General features: G+C 51.7%; 1 protein-coding gene across 10 annotated transcripts in view; it reads left to right on the top strand.

Annotated features, from left to right (window-relative positions):
* Positions 1-19,079, top strand: part of OTOF (otoferlin) — a 206,174-nt gene that overhangs the window by 146,271 nt on the left and 40,824 nt on the right. For all 10 annotated transcript variants that reach the window (XM_078852019.1, XM_073335512.2, XM_078852014.1 and 7 more), the window contains 11 exons: positions 4,256-4,382; positions 4,718-4,772; positions 7,398-7,529; positions 9,088-9,150; positions 9,784-9,868; positions 12,224-12,383; positions 14,934-15,120; positions 15,424-15,610; positions 16,245-16,468; positions 17,646-17,754; positions 18,049-18,232. In XM_078852019.1, coding sequence (XP_078708145.1) covers positions 4,256-4,382; positions 4,718-4,772; positions 7,398-7,529; positions 9,088-9,150; positions 9,784-9,868; positions 12,224-12,383; positions 14,934-15,120; positions 15,424-15,610; positions 16,245-16,468; positions 17,646-17,754; positions 18,049-18,232 — 1,513 coding nt within the window. The remainder of the gene's footprint in view (positions 1-4,255; positions 4,383-4,717; positions 4,773-7,397; positions 7,530-9,087; positions 9,151-9,783; positions 9,869-12,223; positions 12,384-14,933; positions 15,121-15,423; positions 15,611-16,244; positions 16,469-17,645; positions 17,755-18,048; positions 18,233-19,079) is intronic.

Below are 19,079 nucleotides of genomic sequence, written 5' to 3'. Positions count from 1 at the left end.
AGACATAAAAGGTGTTAACAAGGAGGGGGATGAAAATTGTTCTCCTTAGCCTCTGAGGAGAGGACAAGAAGCAATGGGCTTAAATTACAGCAAAGGCGGTTTAGGTTGGACATTAGGAAAAAATTCCCAACTGCCAGGGTGGGTAATCAGTGGAACAAATTACCTAGAAAGATTGTGGAAGCTCCATCATTGAAGCTTTTTAAGAGCAGGTTAGACAAACATCTGCCGGGGTGGTCTAGTTATTATTTTGTCCTGCCCTGAGTGCCGGGGACTGGACTAAACGACCTCTCAAGGTCCTTTCCAGCCCTATACTTCTCTGATTAGAGTTTTGGAGAAGGAAAGAGCTATAGAAACACGATATGGATACACCCCTCGGCACCTGCCCTGCGTCGCTGTTCAGAACACACAGGAAGTTAAGACAACGGGGCAAGTCAAGTGTTGATCTCTGGGCAGGATGCACGGGTGAGGGCAGGCTGTGCCTGGAGGGCATTCTCTTCCTGGCTGTTGTCGCACCTGGGCTGCAGGGGCTGGGTACCGTGTGCAGCATCAGTGCAGGGTCTGATGGAGGAATATCCTGTCCCCATCCATCCGTTTCTCCCCCACTGCTGTGGCTCTGTGTTACCAGCTGCAGATGCCTCTCTGCTTACGTAACCTCAGCAGCTCAAGAGGGCTGTAGTGGGCTCACCTGGCTAAGGTGTCATTACCATGTCACCTTGGTGCTGGCAGCTGAGAGGCCAGGAGACATGCGTGTTGCATCCTGTGATTACAAGGCCGCTTGCCTTGCATCGCACTAATATCGAAATACACTGTGCGGTACTTACCGCGTCACTAGTGGGTCAAGCATGCGCAGGTGAGCCAAGAGGGTGCTGTCACACGATAGGTTAGTGCTCTGTAATGCAGCCTCCTTTGCAACGAAACATGGGCGGGAAGAGAAGCATCGGACTGGCTAGTGTGAATAAGCGGAGCAATGGTCCATCCGGCACAGAGTCCCACCTTCTTCCCACCATACCAAACCGATCACTGGTCCCTCTGGTTGGAGTCCCGCCCCATGCTGTCCCAGAGCTGGTCCATCTTATCCAGTATCCCAGCCTGGAGCAGACTGAGCACCCATCTAGCTTGGCTAAGTGACGGTTCAGCGGAGACATGACAATGGGTTTCTGAAAGCTCTAATCCCTGGGAGGGAGGGGAATAGTTTAACATGGTGCTGGAGGACGTAACTAGGGATCATGATGTGGAATTGGGAAAAGGAAACTCAAGATAAATATCACAACAGTCTTCATCACAGAGAGATGGGTTAGGCTGTGGAGTAGGCTCCCAGGAGAAATGGTAGAAGGAAACCCCTTTGCAGGAAACATTTCAAACTAGACCAGATAAGACATGTGCTGTAGGGAACAAGCCTAGGAAAAATGGACTAGATGTTCAAAAGGAAGAAAGGAGAGTAGCAAAATACAGACCCTGCACTTCAGAAAAGCAGACTTAGACTCCCTTAGGGAACGGATTGGCAGGATCCCCTGGAAGGCTAATATGAGGGGGAAAGGAGTTCAGGAGAGCTGGCTGTATTTTAAAGAAGCCTTACTGAGGGTGCAGGAACAAACCATCCCGATGCACAGAAAGTAGGACCAGCTTGGCTTAACAGAGAAATCTTCGGTGAGATTAAACACAAAAAGGAAACTTACAAGAAGTGGAAACATGGACAGACGACTAGGGAGGAGTATAAAAATATTGCTCGAGCATGCAGGGGTGTACTCAGGAAGGCCAAAGCACAACTGGAGTTGCAGCTAGCAAGGGATGTGAAGAGTAACAAGAAGGATTTCTTCAGGTATGTTGGCAACAAGAAGGTCAGGGAAAGTGTGGGACCCTTGCTGAATGGGGGAGGTAACCTAGTGACAGAGGATGTGGAAAAGGCTGAAGTACTCAATGCTTTTTTTGCCTCGGTCTTCACAGACAAGGTCAGCTCCCAGACTGCTGCACTGGGCAGCACAGCATGGGGAAGGGGTGACCAGCCCTCTGTGGAGAAAGAAGTGGTTCAGGACTATTTAGAAAAGCTGGACAAGTCCATGGGTCCAGATCTAATGCATCCGAGAGTGCTGAGGGAGTTGACTGATGTGATTGCAGAGCCATTGGCCATTATCTTTGAAAACTCATGGCGAACGGGAGAGGTCCTGGATGATTAGGAAAAGGCAAATATAGTGCCCATGTTTAAAAAAGGGAAGAAGGAGAATCTGGGGAACTACAGACTGGTCAACCTCACCTCAGTCCCTGGAAAAATCATGGAGCAGGTCCTCAAGGAATCCATTTTGAAGCACTTGGAGGAAAGGAAGGTGATCAGGAACAGTCACCATGGATTCACCAAGGGCAAGTTATGCCTGACCAACCTGATTGCCTTCTAGGATGAGATAACTGGCTCTGTGGATAGGGAAAGCGGTGGACGTGATATATCTTGACTTTAGCAAAGCTTTTGATACAGTCTCCAGCAGTATTCTTGCCAGCAAGTTAAAGAAATATGGATTGGATGAATGGACTATAAGGTGGATAGAAAGCTGGCTAGATTGTCAGGCTCAATGGGTAGTGATCAACATCTCGATGTCTAGTTGGCAGCCGGTATCAAGCGGAGTGCCCCAGGGGTCACTTCTGGGGCCGGTTTTGTTCAACATCTTCATTAATGATCTGGATGATGGGATGGACTGCACCCTCAGCAAGTTCACAGATGACACTAACTGGGAGGAGAGGTAGATACGCTGGAGGGTAGGGATAGGGTCCAGAGAGACCTAGACAAATTGGAGGATTGGGCCAAAAGAAATCTAATGATGATCAACAAGGACAAGTGCAGAGTCCTGCACTTAGGACAGAAGAATCCCATGCACTGCTACAGGCTGGGGACCGACTGGCTAAGCAGCAGTTCTGCAGAAAAAGACCTGTGGATTACAGTGGACGAGAAGCTGGATATGAGTCAACAGTGTGCCCTTGTTGGCAAGAAGGCTAACAGCATATTGGGCTGCATTAGTACGAGCATTGCTAGCAGATCGAGGGAAGTGATTATTCCTCACCACTGGTGAGGTCTACACCTAGAGAACTGCATCCAGTTTTGCCCTCCCCCCCGCTACAGAAAGGATGTGGACAAATTGGAGAGAGTCCAGCGGAGGGCAATGAAAATGATTAGGGGGCTGGGGCCCATGACTTATGAGGAGAGGCTGAGGGAACTGGGCTTATTTAGTCTGCAGAAGAGAAGAGTGAGGGGGGATTTGATAGCAGCCTTCAACTACCTGAAGGGGGGTTCCAAAGAAGATGGAGCTTGGCTGTTCTCAGTGGTGGCAGATAACAGAACAAGAAGCTATGGTCTCAAGTTGCAGTGGGGGAGGTCTAGGTTGGAAATTAGGGAAAACTATTTCACTAGGAGGGTGGTGAAGCACTGGAATGGGTTACCTCGGGAGGTGGTAGAATCTCCATCCTTAAAGGTTTTTAAGGCCCATCTTGACAAAGCCCTGGCTGGGATGATTTAGTTGGTGTTGGATCTGCTTTGAGCAGGGGGTTGGACTGGATGACCTCCTGAGGTCTCTTTCAACCTTAATCTTCTATGATTCTATGATTCCCCCATGTCCAATATCTATGATCTAGTCTGGTATTTCACTTTCTGCCACATCCAAACAGAGGAACAGTCCATCTGGTTCAGCATCTCACCTTATATATATAGGAACCGCCTGTATCCCTCTTTATGCCACATCTGGGCCACATCTGCAGTCCATGAAGTCTGGTATGTTTTCTCTAGCTGTGGCCAATGCCAGGTGCTTTAGGGCAGAGCATGGGACCCGCCCACACCCATCATCCATCTAGCTGAGTAACACTGAACCATAGGGGGAAATTCTTCTTGACCCACCAAGTCCTGAATTATGAGATTTGCTAGCTTTCTAACTCTTCTCCTGGCCAGTGTAACTTCAGGTATTATGCTAATTTCAATGTCTCTGATCCTTTGTGTTTTTTAATCCTTCTAAGATATATGCCTCCATAACATCCTACAGCTGTAAATTTCACAGGTTAATTATATGCAGCATGAAAGCCTGCTTCCGCTCCCTTGGTTTGAAAACTCTTGCCTATAATTTGATGCGGGGACCCTTGCCTTTGCATTCTGGGGTTGGATGACTCGGAGTCACTGACTGGCCTTCGCTGAGCCGTTGGGTATTTAACGCGCTATTATATAGGGGAGACACGGGCACGAGGGAAAGTCATTCTTTGGTCTGTGTTTGTGTGCGTCCATCAGATGAACCTGCCATTCTGGAGGCAGGAGACCTGGACCGGAAAGCCATGCGGCTCGGAGGAGGCCTCGACCTAGACACCATTTCTCTGGCTTCGGTCACAGCCGTTACCACCGATGTGTCGAATAAGAGGTGAGGGAGGAAATTTGAGCCAATACGAGACAGAAAGTGACATCACCCGGCCCACAGTCCAGATGCACACTCCGCCTGCGTTCGGGGGGTGAGGGGGTGAGCCAGGGTTGTTACCGCGATGGCTCTTTAAAGACCTGCCAGAGATCTTGCCACCTGCAGAAGGCAAAACTCGGGGCAGGGGAGGTTTCCTATCGCTTAGATCCAGAGAGAGAGAGGCGGGAAGAGGCTCAATAGCTTTGCAAATATTTTGTCAAGGTCTCCACATTTGCAGCAGCCAGAATACGCTGCTCATCTCTTTGTTTTATGAACATTGATTTTTCTCCTCCCCTTCCAAGGTCAAAGCCTGACATTAAAATGGAGCCCAGTGCTGGCCGGCCAATGGATTACCAAGTAAGTGGGGCTGCTGTGACCCCTTGCCTATCCTCCACATGCTCCTGGGGCTAGAGGCTGGCGGGGGGGAGCAGAATGCCCTGCTGGGGAGATTAAAAGAGGGAGGGGGAGGAAGAGACTCCCTGCAAACATTTGGGGGAACCTCCAAACTCAGCCGTCTGCCTCACTGCTCTCAGGCCGGTTGGGAAGTTTATTGTAACGGGCTCGAAAACAGTGCAGGCCAGCGGCTAAGGCAAGGCTGAGGATGTGCAGGCCAGACATTTTCCAGAAGGGAAGAGAAGACTCATTCGGGCAGCCTGGGAGAGGGGCCTTTGCTTAGGGGGAAGAGCAATGGTCCAGCCCTGCCTGGTGAGCCGAACTGCGTGCCCCGTCCCACCCCAACCAAGCGGCTAGCAGGCAGGCTGCGGGGTGGGCGGCACAGGACAGAAACGGGCGATGCCCAGGGTTCCATGTATTTACAGCGTGTATCTTCATTTCTATTTGTCCCGACCCACTGGGAGACGCCCTGAGCTGAAAGGCCAGGACATAACTTACCAACAGGGGCACACAGCTAGGGTCTGACATGGAGACCTCTGAAGCAGGCGGCTGTCTGTTACAGATAGCTCCAAGGAGATGCCTTTAGGGCTAGGGAACATTAAATTAAAGCTTGGGTGGGCGGCCATGGAAACTTTATTTAGTTCTTCCTGATCAGAAAGAGTCACCAAGCCACATCTTATGACCTGCTGCTGGGCTAAAGACCAGAGCTTGTCACTGTGGCTATTTCTCGAGGTGATGTATTGACCATAGCAAGCACAGGATTGGGACCATCAAGAATTCATCCTTGGGACCATCAGCCTCCAGAATCCCAGGCCTCTAGCATCCACTGAATTAAAGGAGCAGACCTGTGCCAGAAAAGGGCTGACATCTACATGAGCCCATGTTTCCATCTTCCCCATGTTTCGGGAAGAGGGTAGCAATGCCCGGCTAGCCATGTATGGACTGCAGCACTTCACCTACCCACCCAGGGGTCTGGTCATTCTGAATGACCCTTCTGAAACAGCCTGGGGAGGGTAGCTCATGCCAGGGAGTCCTGGGGAAGTCTGGCTGTTGACTGCTCTCACTCCGCATGCCCGCAACCATTCCTGTTTTGAGCAGATGTTGTAATTATTGATTGGCTGGATTGTATTCATGGCCCTTTGCAAATACCAGGCAGCTGCCTAGAGAGCCCTAAAACATCTAGATCACAGCTGGTCAGGAGAAAGGGACACGAGTGACTCGCTCGGCCACAGGTGGACTTGTTGAACATTCCACCAAATGGGAGCATGTCCCAGGAACGCATCGCCAGTGGATGGCCAGTCCCACGCGGGAACAGCAGCCCAAATGAAATTAGGCAAATACAATGGAGATATAAACTGAAGAGCTTTGACTATAAACTAAACCGGATTGTGAGGCTAATGGGGAGCCAGTATAGCTCAGTCATTAATGGCGTAATGGAAGTGTCATGGGGTACAGGAGAAATGCAGCCTGCTGGTAAATTCTGAACCAGTCACGAGCAAGAGATGGAAAGAGCGGGCAGGCCAGCTGGGAGATCATTGTGGTCCTGCAAGGGCAAGGGAGACGTGGCGTAGTCTGTAATGGAGAAGATCACGAGTGTAGAGACATGGCTTAGTCTGGAATGGAGAAGAGCACGAGGGTGTGGAGACGTGACTTAGTCTGGAATGGAGAAGATCATGAGGGTGTGGAGACATGACTTAGTCTAGAATGGCTCAGCTCTGAGGTGTAGAAGAACTGGCAATGACAAAACACAGTCGGGGACACATGGGGCTTGTTTGCTAACCCTCGGTAGATCCATTTTCCATAACAAACTGGCTTTTGCTGAACGCCTAAAAATTTTAGGAAATCAATTACATTTGAGAACCACAGTCTGAAACGGAGTCCTTGGGGCACCTTAGAGACTAACAAATTTATTTGAGCATAAGCTTTCGTGAGCTACAGCTCACTTCATCTGTCTGATACGGTGCTTCTGAAAGATGCAGGTAACAGTCAGAATATGACAGATATGACGGGGATGGGGAGGAGAAATTGTTAATCAGGGAGGCTGCTAATTAGGTGGGGCGCAGAGGTGGTCTCAGTCCAGTTCTTGCTGGGTGGGTGGCCATTTCATACAGACCCAGCCACCATCGTTGTCAGCTGGGAGTCTCAGGGCTTGTCTACACACAGATGTTATATCAGTTTCACTAACGGTATGAACTGACATAGGTCAGCTGGTGCAACTATGTGGGGACCCCAAAACCAGTGTGACCCAGGTGTGAACCAGTGGAGAGTGTCCACATGCAAAGCTGCACTGGCCGAACTAAATCGGTTTAACTTCACTCCATTAGTGAAATGAGAGCAACTTCATGACCCAAGCCTCAGAGGACAGGCTCTGGCCTAAATAAGCTCACGTCCACTCCAGGCCAGGGCGTGAGGACATCAGCAGCATTGGGGAAGGGAAGCTGACCCTGCCTGGGGTCTCGGGCTGTCGCTCTGGCACCTCCCCACCAGCACTGATCTCACGTCAGCAGACGAATGCAGGCCGGCGGATACCGCGGAGAAGCGATGAACCCGGTTCTCACAAGGGTGGGTGTCCCTATCTCCCCTCCCCAGGTGAGCATCACAGTCATCGAGGCCCGGCAGCTGGTGGGGCTGAACATGGACCCCGTGGTGTGCGTGGAGGTGGGGGAAGAGAAGAAATACACATCCATGAAGGAGTCAACCAACTGCCCCTACTACAATGAGGTGAGCTGGCCTCTCCCCAGACCTGGCTCTGACACACACCTGTAGACAGATGTAGAGACTAGACTGAGCTGGGTGTTTGACTTCTCGGGTCAGGGTTAGCGGAAGATAAAGGTCGGATCTAGCCATTGATAGTCACAGGACGCCTCAGAGTATTGCACTGGGCTTGGAGAACTGCTGCCTTGCTGACTAGCGTGCCAAATACTTGGGATTAAAAGCCCCTCTGGTACTGCTCCACGGGCCCGGTGGGACTAGCTGCCTGGGGCAGGAGAGACCGTGGGATCTGCCCCACGTTCCCGCAGAACGCTGGCTCTTCGAAGCACACCAACACTACAGCAAGTGGCTTGCTTGGCTGTGGTCTTTCCATGTGAATGAGGCAGCGCCTGACTGAGGGTCCGTCCGCTTTGAACATACGTGTCCTTGTGTTCGGGATGGGTCTGTGAGTGCCCGGGACATGGGCAGTCACGCCAGTGGTTGGAGCAGGAGTCGATAGCCAGGAATCAGAGCCTAGGCTCAGGATCCTATCAAGGGCAGTCAGGACCAAAGGTCAGAGCAGGGTCAAACCTGAGGAGTAGTGCAGGAGTTTGCGGTCAGGTTCCAGGCCAGGGTCGACACCAAGGGTCAGAGTTCAAGTCAGGTTTCAGGGTCTGGGTCAGGAGGCAAAGTTCAAATCAAGCCTGAAGCCAGTTCAGGAGTAGGACAGGTCCTGGCATATACAGGAGATCCACACTGTTGCATGGACACATCTTGGACCGCCCCTTGGGTTTATATAGGGCAGGGAGCCAATCAGGAGCCAGGAGGCTGCTGCCTATCACAACCGTTGAGGCAGGACTTCCTGTGGTCTGTGTCCACTGTGAGTCAAGGGCAGTGGAGCGCGAGCTAATTGCAGCTGCTTCTGGGTGATGGCCTGGAGCTGGCGCTTGCCTGGTGGCTCTGCAGCCTGGGTTCTAGATCCCTGGGGGCCTTACGGCCAGCGCCAGTACTGGAGCAAGGAAAGGGTGGAAACAAGCAGGCCGAAGCGCTATCGAAGCCAGGGGCAAATGCTTTGAGCAGCCGGTCTGTTGACTCTTCCACCCCATCAGGCAGCCTTGTGCAGGCCACCTGTGCTCGTTAGGTCACCCTGAGACTGGTTCTGCTTCCTGACAGGGTCAGGGGGATGGAATTCAGAACCAGATCCGAGCTGCCCCGACAGCACCTGTGCAGCTAGGATGAGCGAAAACCCAGGGAAAGCAGCCAATGCCTCTGAGTGCTTTTACGAGAGAAAGCGTCTGTTCGCTTGATCTATGTTGAATTTACTGACCCTTGTCCCATTGACCCAGTTTTCATAGCGGATCATATTTTCCATTCCATTTGACCACAAACGCTGTCATTTTCTAAGGTGATTTGGATCTTCCTTCTCCCCCCCACCCCACCTCCTCAGCAACTTCCGTTGCCCGGAGCCAGTCCCATGCGATGGTTGTCTCTGGTAACGAGGGCTGGTCGTTGGTAGCCATTTTGACGTTCCCTCCGAAAGGCACGCCCCTTTGTTCCCCCTCCCTTACAGCTTCCCTTTCCTTTGCAGTACTTCGTCTTTGATTTCCACGTGCCCCCGGACGTCATGTTCGATAAAGTCATCAGACTGTCGGTAAGCGTGCTTGAGCGGGTGCGCGTGTGTGCGGCCCCTTCGCTGCCCTTTCAGAGTATGGGTGGAAAGAGCCCATTTCACCTGCCGGTGGCGTTTGCAGGTGAAAAGTGAGGGAAGGCGCTGGGGGATGCCGCTGTCAACCACTGTGCAAGCTTCCCTGAGCAAGAGCTTTGCCGGTGCCCCTCTCTCCTGGCCCACAGCCCCCTCTGCTAGTCCAGGGCCCTCCGTTATTCCAGGCCTGGGTACGCCCACGCAGGGCTCGCTTGTAGACTAGAGCACATGCTGCAATTCCAGTCTCAGCACCTCGCACCCAGCCCATTCACCTGAGCCCCATCCTGCTCTTCCAGTCTGGTCACATGCCGCTCTGCTAACGCACCTCCATGCTGATTCCCAGCTTCCTCCTGCCATTCAGGTCCTCGGCAGAGATGCCGGGTTTCGCCGTTTGTGGGCCCATGCTCAAGGGAGACTAAGAGAACCCTCCCCCATGCACCCATCTCGTTCATGACATTTCCAGATCTGGGAGGCTGAATCCGCACTCTGGGACCTGCTGCCCCACTCCCCGCATGGCTGGGCTTGGGGGCAGTGCAGTAGCTCAGTGCGTACTGACTTGCTTGTGCCTTTGTTGATCGAAAGGTCATCCACTCTAAGAACCTCTTGCGCAGTGGGACCTTGGTGGGCTCCTTCAAAATGGATGTTGGGACCGTTTACACGCAGCCTGGTACGTAGCAGTGGCTTGGGCGGGGGTGGTTCATGCCTGGGGAAAAGTCTGTGCTCAAACCCCACTTTGTTAACAGAAGGGTTGGCCTCTCTGTGGGTCAGTTGAAATGGAGAGAAGGGGGTGGAGGCTTAAGGTTTTATCAGCGCTTGCTTGGGATGGCTGCCATGCTCACAAGTGATGTGCCGACAAAACCTTCGGGCCATTTCCATCCCACGGTGTGTTTGGTTTATGCCACGTCAGTGACCGAAGAAGCTGATTGATAGGCCTGTCAAGGAAATGTCTGCCCGTCTGCATTCTCCCTTCAGTGTGTTTGCACACATGCAACAAGAAATGTTACTACTGGGACTTATTTGGCCCGTCTCTCCAGCTGGCAAGGCAGGGTGGTGATGCTTCTTGGGGCTATATACCATGTCTCTGATATCCTGGGACTGCCATGGCTATAACAGCAGTGCATACAGGGCTTAGCGATGTTTATTGTGAAAACAAGCATAAGTTTATTTAACAAAGAACAGAGATTCAAATAATCGCAAGTAGGCAGAAGTATTGGAAACAATTGGTTTCAGAGTAACAGCCGTGTTAGTTGTATTCGCAAAAAGAAAAGGAGGACTTGTGGCACCTTAGAGACTAACCAATTTATTTGAGCATAAGCTTTCGTGAGCTACAGCTCACTTCATCGGATGCATCGGATGAAGTGAGCTGTAGCTCACGAAAGCTCATGCTCAAATAAATTGGTTAGTCTCTAAGGTGCCACAAGTACTCCTTTTCTTTTTTTGGAAACAATTGGTTACATCTAAACCAAAATCATAATACACCTTCTAGAATCTAGACTTAACTAACAAGACACCGTCTTCTCTATAATACTTAGTCCTGCCTTGAATGCAGGGGACTGGACTAGATGACCTCTCAAGATCCCTTCCAGTTCTATGATTCTATGATTCTCTAAGGACGTTTAGCTCACTCAAAATCTTTCTCCCGCTGTTTTTCTGCCAGGTTGGCTGTGATCCCTTTTTACGCTCTCAGCTTATCTCCTAGGGGAAGGAAGCCATGTGTCCCCTTGTATTCTCCTGATATACCTGACTAATTCTGTAATTCTCCTGTTGTGTCTTCCTTCCTGTAAGCTTTGAGATCTCTTGTCTCTGCTGTCTTGATAAGCTGATGGCTCTGTATGAAAGAGTCTTGTCATAAGATACAGCATACACAACGGTCAGCCAAGGAGGGAGAAGTGTCTCCTAACCCTGCCTGAACAGAACCTGTTTGTCACCTTCAGCTGACCTGCCTTAACTCACCTACCTTAAGAACATAGTTTTCAGTACAGATACTTAACCGATTAAATAGGATCTTTACGTACGTTCCCTGATGACTAGCGTAGCTCTGGCTGTTGGTGGAGACCTCACATTCCACCCTTTGGCCCATTATTATGTAGACATCAGATCCAGGGGATCCCTATAAACCCCTACGCACCCCTTATGCCTTCTGCCAGTTGGCATCAAGTGGTCCCTGGATCCCAGGGCTTATCTAGACCCATGGTTCACAGTGGGCTTGCCTTGGAAGGAGATAAGTCATAGCTAACACATTTAAGAAACCTCTAAAAGGGCCTAAAATTACTTTTTTTTTCTATACAGAATAATGGTGCAATTTTTAAGGTGCAAAATGTCACAATATGCCAAAGGCTGTATCCCATTGGAAAAGGCTCCACACTTATAGGGACTTTAAGGCCATGGCCCTTTCACACTGCTCTGGCACTGCGGCCCTTTACAAGATAGTGGACCACCACCCTGCCTCTTGTCCAGGACTGAATCTCACCATCTGGCACCATTGCCGATGCGAAACTGGGGAGAAATGTCACATTTTCGGTGGGGTAAGAGGGAAACCTGTTTGCGGCAGATTGATTTTTTTTTTAAAAACTGACAGCCGCTTTGGCGTGTTAGTGGTTGTCCTGGCTGAGCTGAATTGGTAGGCCGAGTGTAGGTGAAACAATCAAAAGGGTGTGAAAAATGCAGTTGATAAGGTCACTCGGCAGTTTATCTATGGGTTTCGCCTCCACTGAGAAGCTATGGGCACTACACAAAACCCTGACATAGTTTTCAAAATATATAGGCATTTGGGGTGGGCTCAGGAGAGCTTCAGATAACAGGCAGCTAGTATTTTACAGGCTAGATCACTGGGATTTTCCCCTTTGAGAAAGATTTTGAGCATAAAAAGCATGGAGTGCCATCTGTATTCCTCTCACTCATGGGAGCTGAGACAGGCACTCCCACATGGAGGTCGCAGAAAAGGGTCAGACAGTTTCCTACTCCATAAATAACCCCTGAACTTTCTTTTGGTGACTGACTTTCCCTGCCTCCTGGCTTCCAGAGCATCAGTTCTATCACAAATGGGCCATCCTGTCCGATCCCGAGGACATCACGGCCGGCTTGAAAGGGTACCTGAAGTGTGACATCGCTGTGGTGGGGAAAGGGGACAACATAAAGACACCGCACAAAGCCAACGAGACAGACGAGGATGACATCGAAGGGTGAGGCAGCATGGAACTGGGTTCACCACTCTGGAATTAGCCACCTCCAAACATTAGCCGTCTCTCACAGCTCAGGGACCATCCTTGTGCCACAGATCCATGCGGGGTAGATTGATGGGTTTCAGTGATTTGTAACAGGTCTTCAACTGCCAGGTCTCCAGTCCAGCCCAGGGCGGTCATGACTGACAGCCAAGTTGGTGTCTGTTGGCAAAACACTTTTGAGCGGTCTCGGCATAGTGCCTGCATTGTTAAACCACTGCTCCAGCAGGCCACATTGTTGGCAGCCTCAGCAAAGATGCCAAGGACTGTATGGGCCAGGGAGGCTGTCTTCTCCTCTAGAAAAGGGGGTTGCTCTAGCTTCTGCCAGGTGGAGCCAGCAGCAACTACAGCTGGGTTCAATATCTAGGGGTTCCTTTTCAACAATACAGCACAGAACCGGCTCGAGCCCCCACCCAGTGACCTGGGAAATTTACACACCACCCCTGGGCATCTGAGAGGCAACACTTCCCCACTTGCAAGCACAGAGTCTGAGTGTAGAAAAGAAACTTTGGATGAAAGGAGAGAAGTCACCCGACATTAATTAGGGAAAATGCCACAAGTGGGATTCATAAACATAAAACTGTGAGCAGGACGCCCCCCCCCCCCCCCGCAGAGTGCGTGGGGCCGGGCCTTCCACCCCGTGTTCTTGAGTTCTACAGCCAATAATTCCTTTACTGTGCCCCCTCACCACAGCCCACTCACAGTGGTTGTCCTTGGCCAGTGAGCACCCGGGGCTCAGAGGTGCATATGGGTGAGAGCCTGGCCACCTCGCCAGCTGCTCATTCACTGTCCGACTGTCAGTCACCTTCTGCTGCCACCTGCTGTGATCTCTGCACATCCCGTCTCTTAGTGATTATCAGCTCTGTGCAGACTGGGCAGAAACACTGCCCCATTGCCAGCGACGCCCACTTCCATTTGAGCACTTTAACATAACAAAAGGCTCCCAAGGAAGCCTGTTTAGCTTTATTTTTTAACAGTGGGTAGAAACAGCTTAAACCAGCCCAAGGACGTTTAGGGGAGGGAATCCCCACATCCTCTCTGAAACACCTGTCCCCACCCCTCTTACTTTCACAGGGGTCTGGCATTCGAGCCCCTGGCTTAGTAAGTTCCTTTCAGCTGAGGGTGACCCCTCAGTCGGGATAAGCTCAGCACAGTTCTGCTCCCCTTTAGTCATACAAGGAAGATAACAACATTTCACTATCCCTGCACTCAGTACTAAAGGGATTTGTAACCCAACACCAGCCAAAGCTGATCACTTGGAGCTACGCAGCTTCTGTCTGCTGGATACGCAGGCAGAGTAGGTGTGTTCATGTAAATACAGTTTGCTCCTAAAGTCTCTCTCCCTCCAGAACTAGCTATCAGGGGAGAGTTCATTCAGACCGTGCTTAAACTCATTGTCAGGGCACTGCAGGGAAGATGTCCTGCCACTCCCCTGCTGGCCTGGGTCTGTGGGGGACACAGGGGTGGGAAGCCTGCAGAGGTGTTGATGCAGAGCACTGAAAATCCCTACAAAATACTCAGGAGAAAAGTCCATGAGGTTCAAAACTTAGTTCACCCCCACAATGATAGACCAATGAAGTGGCTCAAGGTGTCTGGGGCCTTTAAAGCCAAACCTCAGGTCCCTGTCTGGTTACCTAGCATCCCCCTGGTTATACAGCATCCCCGGCAACCAGGCTAGAAGGGATGTCCCACGCCATTTCCTGCAACCACCCCAGGCTTTATTCTGGCCCCATCTGACATCCCTGAGATTGCAGGTGGGTGACTGAGGGTGCAATCTGGCCCATTTTTAGCCAGAAGGTTGTGCGGTCCACTGATGTAGCGAGGAAGTTACCCCCATCTCGCCCCAGACAACATAGTGCGGTCGTGGGGCCAGAGCCGCATTCTGGCACTTTTGCCACACAGAGGATTCCATTGGCATCCTCCGCTCAGCATGATGGTTGCACTACATGGAAGACGCCATTTGGTTGAGCAAAATGGCGTCCTCTGCATGGTGCGTGGGAGGTCGCACTGGTGGGGGCGTTCCCACACTGGCGGGGGCGGTCCCACACGGGCAGGGGCGTTCCACTCATTGCCCATTCAGGACAACACCTATTTAAGTGACTTATCCCTGGACAGATCTCAGGGTGGAAATAAATAGCAAGACCAGAGACCATATGGATGAGAACCTGTTCATGAGATCCAGCCCAATGGTCACATGCATTGCAAGGCCAGATCCATGGGGAGTCCTCCGTAAAACGGCCAGTCTCCATGCTGAATCGGGAGAGTTGGCAGAGATGTAGCAATGAAGCCAACTTGGCTCCAGACATGGAGATGATCACTCATGTGATGGTCACTCATCTATGTTCTTCTTCAGTGCCGAAGGGAGACGCAGAGCGTGAAGGGGAAGCTGTGCCCACTTCTGAAAGTCTCGCCTCCCCAGAGTCGGTCCCTCAGCCACGGTGCGACTAGCCAACTCCTCCCCTTGGGCCCAGTGACCCCCTCCAGCCCTGTCTGTCTGTGTCCACGTTGCAGGAACCTGCTTCTTCCAGATGGCATCCCGCCAGAGCGGCAGTGGGCCCGTTTCTACATCAAGATCTACCGTGCGGAGGGGCTGCCCCGCATGAACACCAGCCTCATGGCCAACGTGAAGAAGGCACTCATCGGAGAGAACAAGGATCTGGTGGACCCCTACGTCCAGGTGCTGTTTGCAGGGCAGAAGGTAAGCAGGTTATTTGCTGAGCCGTGGCACTGGGAGATGCCCTGGGAAAGGCAATCACTGGGCAAAGCTTTCCTGTTTGCCACGTTCCTCTGTTGTGTCCAAACAACGTGAACAATTTTGTTCAGCGCTTTGCGATAGCCACCAGTCGCGGGAAGGTCCCATTGCATATGCTGGGAGGAGAGAATTGCTGGCTCAGTGCATGGTCCGTTGGTTACCACCAGCAGGGGCAACAGGTGAAGACAGCCTGGTGGTCATTAGCCTAGGCCACTCCATGATCCTGCTCCCGCTCTTCCCGTCTGGCAGGGGAAAACGTCAGTGCAGAAGAGCAGCTATGAGCCCCTCTGGAACGAGCAGATCATCTTCACGGAGATGTTCCCCCCTCTGTGCAAGCGGCTCAAGGTCCAGATCCGGGACTCGGACAAGGTCAACGACATGGCCATCGGCACCCACTTCATTGACCTGCGCAAGATCTCCAATGAAGGGGACAAAGGTAAAGCCCGGGGGCTGATCCTCCACCCTGCTGGAAAAGGCCGACATGACGGCATAGGCACCACTTACCTCCCCCTTCAGCCTAGAGATTAGTGAGCCTGGGTGCCCGGCCTGAGAGGCTTCGCTTCAGAAATTGCTGCGCACCCATCTTCTGCAAATCAGGCCCTTGTAAGACATCTCCAGCTGGGCCCCGAAGCCCACTAGTCACTTCCACAAGCTCTGCCACAGGCAGGTGCAAATCTGATACACTCCCACTTGTTGTTGTTATTTGTATTACCGTAGCACCTGTGAACCCCAATCAGTGCTAGGCACTGTACAAACACAGAACAAAAAGTCCACCCTGCCCCAAAGAACTCCCAGCTATGTGTAAGACGAGAGATGGCAGACAGAGACAGACAGATGGGGGAGCACAAGGAAACAGTGAGGTGATATTGGTCAGCGTGATGATAGGCAGCGGTATTTGTGCACCGGCAGCCTGTGCTCACACACACACGTCTGGGTACCCGTGAAGGCACGCACCGGTGCAATTGTGCACATTCACACAGTCCTCCATGCCCACGCCACTCAGGTGAGGCCATGTCCTGGTGTTTGCACTGCCCTCACCCCGTTCACCAGGCATGTTCTCTCTGCTGCAGGCTTCCTGCCCACCTTCGGCCCAGCCTGGGTGAACATGTATGGCTCCACCCGGAACTACACCCTGATGGACGAGCACCAGGACCTGAACGAGGGCCTGGGCGAGGGCGTCTCCTTCCGCGCCCGGCTACTCCTCAGCCTCGCCGTGGAGATCCTGGACACCAGCAACCCGGAGATCACCAGCTCCACAGAGGTGCAAGTGGAGCAGGCCACGCCGGTCGCAGACGTGAGTCAACCCCGCCATTTCCCTAGCCAGCTCCCGTGCCACGTCTTGCGAGTTGACGGTCAGGTTGCTTCACCCCTCCGAGGCCTGTTCATCCCTTGTCTCTCAGTGCAGCGAGCATGGGGCAGGGGCAGTCTGCCCCTGTTGGGACGGCCACCAACAGGGAAAGTTAGTCCCAGCCAGGGCGCGGTTTCTGGAATCTGGAGACATCTGTTCTGTTAGAAACAGGTCACCAGAGACCCTTGTTTCGCGATGGCAACCAAATAGCCTTCATGTGGTGACAGCTGTCTGTCTGCCCTGCCCCCACCACCACCTCTTGGCGGGGATTGAACCGGGACTAAGCGGTGAAAGGCTCCATACCCCAAGGTGGATGACATTTTTCGACAAAAACTTTTTTTTCGGCCAAAAAAAAAATGTAGATTTGGTGACCCCAAAACGTTGTGCCATTTTGTGTTGATTTTGCTGAATGGTTCACTGAGGGAGAAAAAAGCTAAGAACAAATTCTGAAAAATGGCGTCCTTTTGTTTCAGCCTTTTTGAAATGAAACATTTCCATTTTTCAGCTCAGAATGCCTTTTGGGGTCAAAGTTTCCTTTATTTCTTTTTTGTAAATCAAAAACCTTGAAAAATGTTCCAAATCAAAACCAAACTGGTTTGTGGGACCTGAAGCGTTTGGGATTTTTACCTTTCCAATCCTGAAAAGTTTCCAAAAATGTTCATTTTTGGTGCGACCCAAAATGATTTTTTTTTTTAAATTGCAAACGAACGGAGAAGCCTGTTACTCATCCAGCTCTGTTCTTATCTCACAACAAGTCCCAGCACAGCCCCAAAGTCCTAAGAGAGACTAAGCTACCCTCTGTCAACCAGAGGGGTGTTCCACAGATCAAGATTAAGGTACCTTAGTAGTGCAGCTTGGGTTGCTACTGCTCATGCTGGGAATAAACACAGGCCCTCAGTCTGTAGGCCTGTGAATCTGGCATCTTTTATTGGCAATAAAGTCCACTGGAAACCAACAAAGCTGCCTCCCCAGAACTGATAGCTACTGTGGGTACCAAAACACATTGCCAGTCTGCAGGCTTCCCAACTGCTAAGTAGAGGGACCTTGTAGTCCCATCAGCCAGTTCAGCCAGTCTCTACCGCCCCCCTGCCCCCATGTTAACAGCCTGTACTTTCTCCGGCAGAACTGCACTGGCAAAATGGAAGAGTTCTTTCTCTTTGGAGCCTTCCTGGAAGCGACCATGATTGACAGGAAGATCGGGGACAAACCCATCAACTTTGAGGTCACAATAGGTTGGTATTTTTGTAAAAATGGGTTTACGCTCAAGCTGTGATGGCTCCTGGCTTTAGCTCTGGAGAACCTGGTGCAATCCATCCTGGTGTTAAATAAATACCAAGGAGGGAGAGAAGATGTTCAGGGGTCCGGGATATGAGCCCCGGTCAGTGTTCATGGTGGTTGAAACTCCCTGACCTCCCCAGGATCCCCTGGGAGGGGGAGGGGGGAATTCCTTCGCCACCCTAAATCAGTGGCGACTGACGGAGCCGGGGGCGAGGGTAAGGGTTTTCGTTCGCCGCCCTCTTCCCAAGGCAACTACGGGAACCGGATCGACGGCACGGCCAAGCTCAGCCTGAAGAAGAAGAAGGAGGGCGGGGACGGCAAGCAGGAGGACTCTGAGCTGCTCCAGCGCTCAAGCGAGGACGAAGCCGATGATGACGGGGAGCTGGCCTCTGTCTCCTCGACTCAGCCAGTGAAGCCCCTGATCACGGACAGGCAAGTGTGCCAGGCTGGTCAATGGGACGGGGTGTTGCTGAAGGTTGGGGGTGGAAGATAAAAGAGGGGGGGACCCTTGTGGTGTGTAATTAGATCGAACAGAATTTGGGGTCTCCTGCCTTTCAGGCAGTTGGGAAGCAGAGCGACTGGGCTCTTCCTGCCCTGCTGGCTTCATTAGGGTACAATACAATGCAGTATAGGGTGAGTTTGGTGCTTCAAACTGAGAAGAGGATACTGCCTTCCAAGCCATCAGCAGGGTTACAGGACAACAGGTTAGGCCCTCCAGGCAGAGAAACTGCTGGAGCTCCGAGCAGCTTTGAAGGGTCCCTTCTGATCTGTGCTCCAGCCCGCAGCTGAGGCAGGCCAGCTGCGGGTGTTTGACTGCAGTGTAGACAATCCCAGAGAGGCTAATTGACTGGTCCAGGGAATCTCTGCTGGAGCAGAGAACTGAACCCAAATCTCCTGAGAACCAAGCTAGCACTCTAACCACTGGGCAGTCCTTCCTCCCTTAGTCTAGTCTTCTCTGCCTTGTCTATTCTCTGTCCACACTCGCACCTCGAGAGCATGAGAAGAGGTGAAGTTTTTGACTCTGACAGTACTTAACCACTGGAACAATTTGCCAAAGGTTGGGTGGATTCTCTGTCACTGGCAAATTCTCAATGAAGATTGGACGATTTTCTGAAAGATCTGCTGTAGTTTAAACAGGAATTACTGTGGGGCAGCTCTCTGGCCGGTGCTATGTCGGAGGTCAGACCAGATGATCACAATGGTCCAGTTTTGGTGCTCACAATTCAAGAAGGATGTTGATAAACTAGAGAGGGATCAGAGAAGAGCCACGTGAATATTT

Source organism: Lepidochelys kempii, chromosome 3 (genome assembly GCF_965140285.1).
Source record: "Lepidochelys kempii isolate rLepKem1 chromosome 3, rLepKem1.hap1, whole genome shotgun sequence".
Classification (NCBI taxonomy): Eukaryota; Metazoa; Chordata; order Testudines; family Cheloniidae; genus Lepidochelys; species Lepidochelys kempii.
This window is presented reverse-complemented; position numbering and strand designations above follow the sequence as displayed.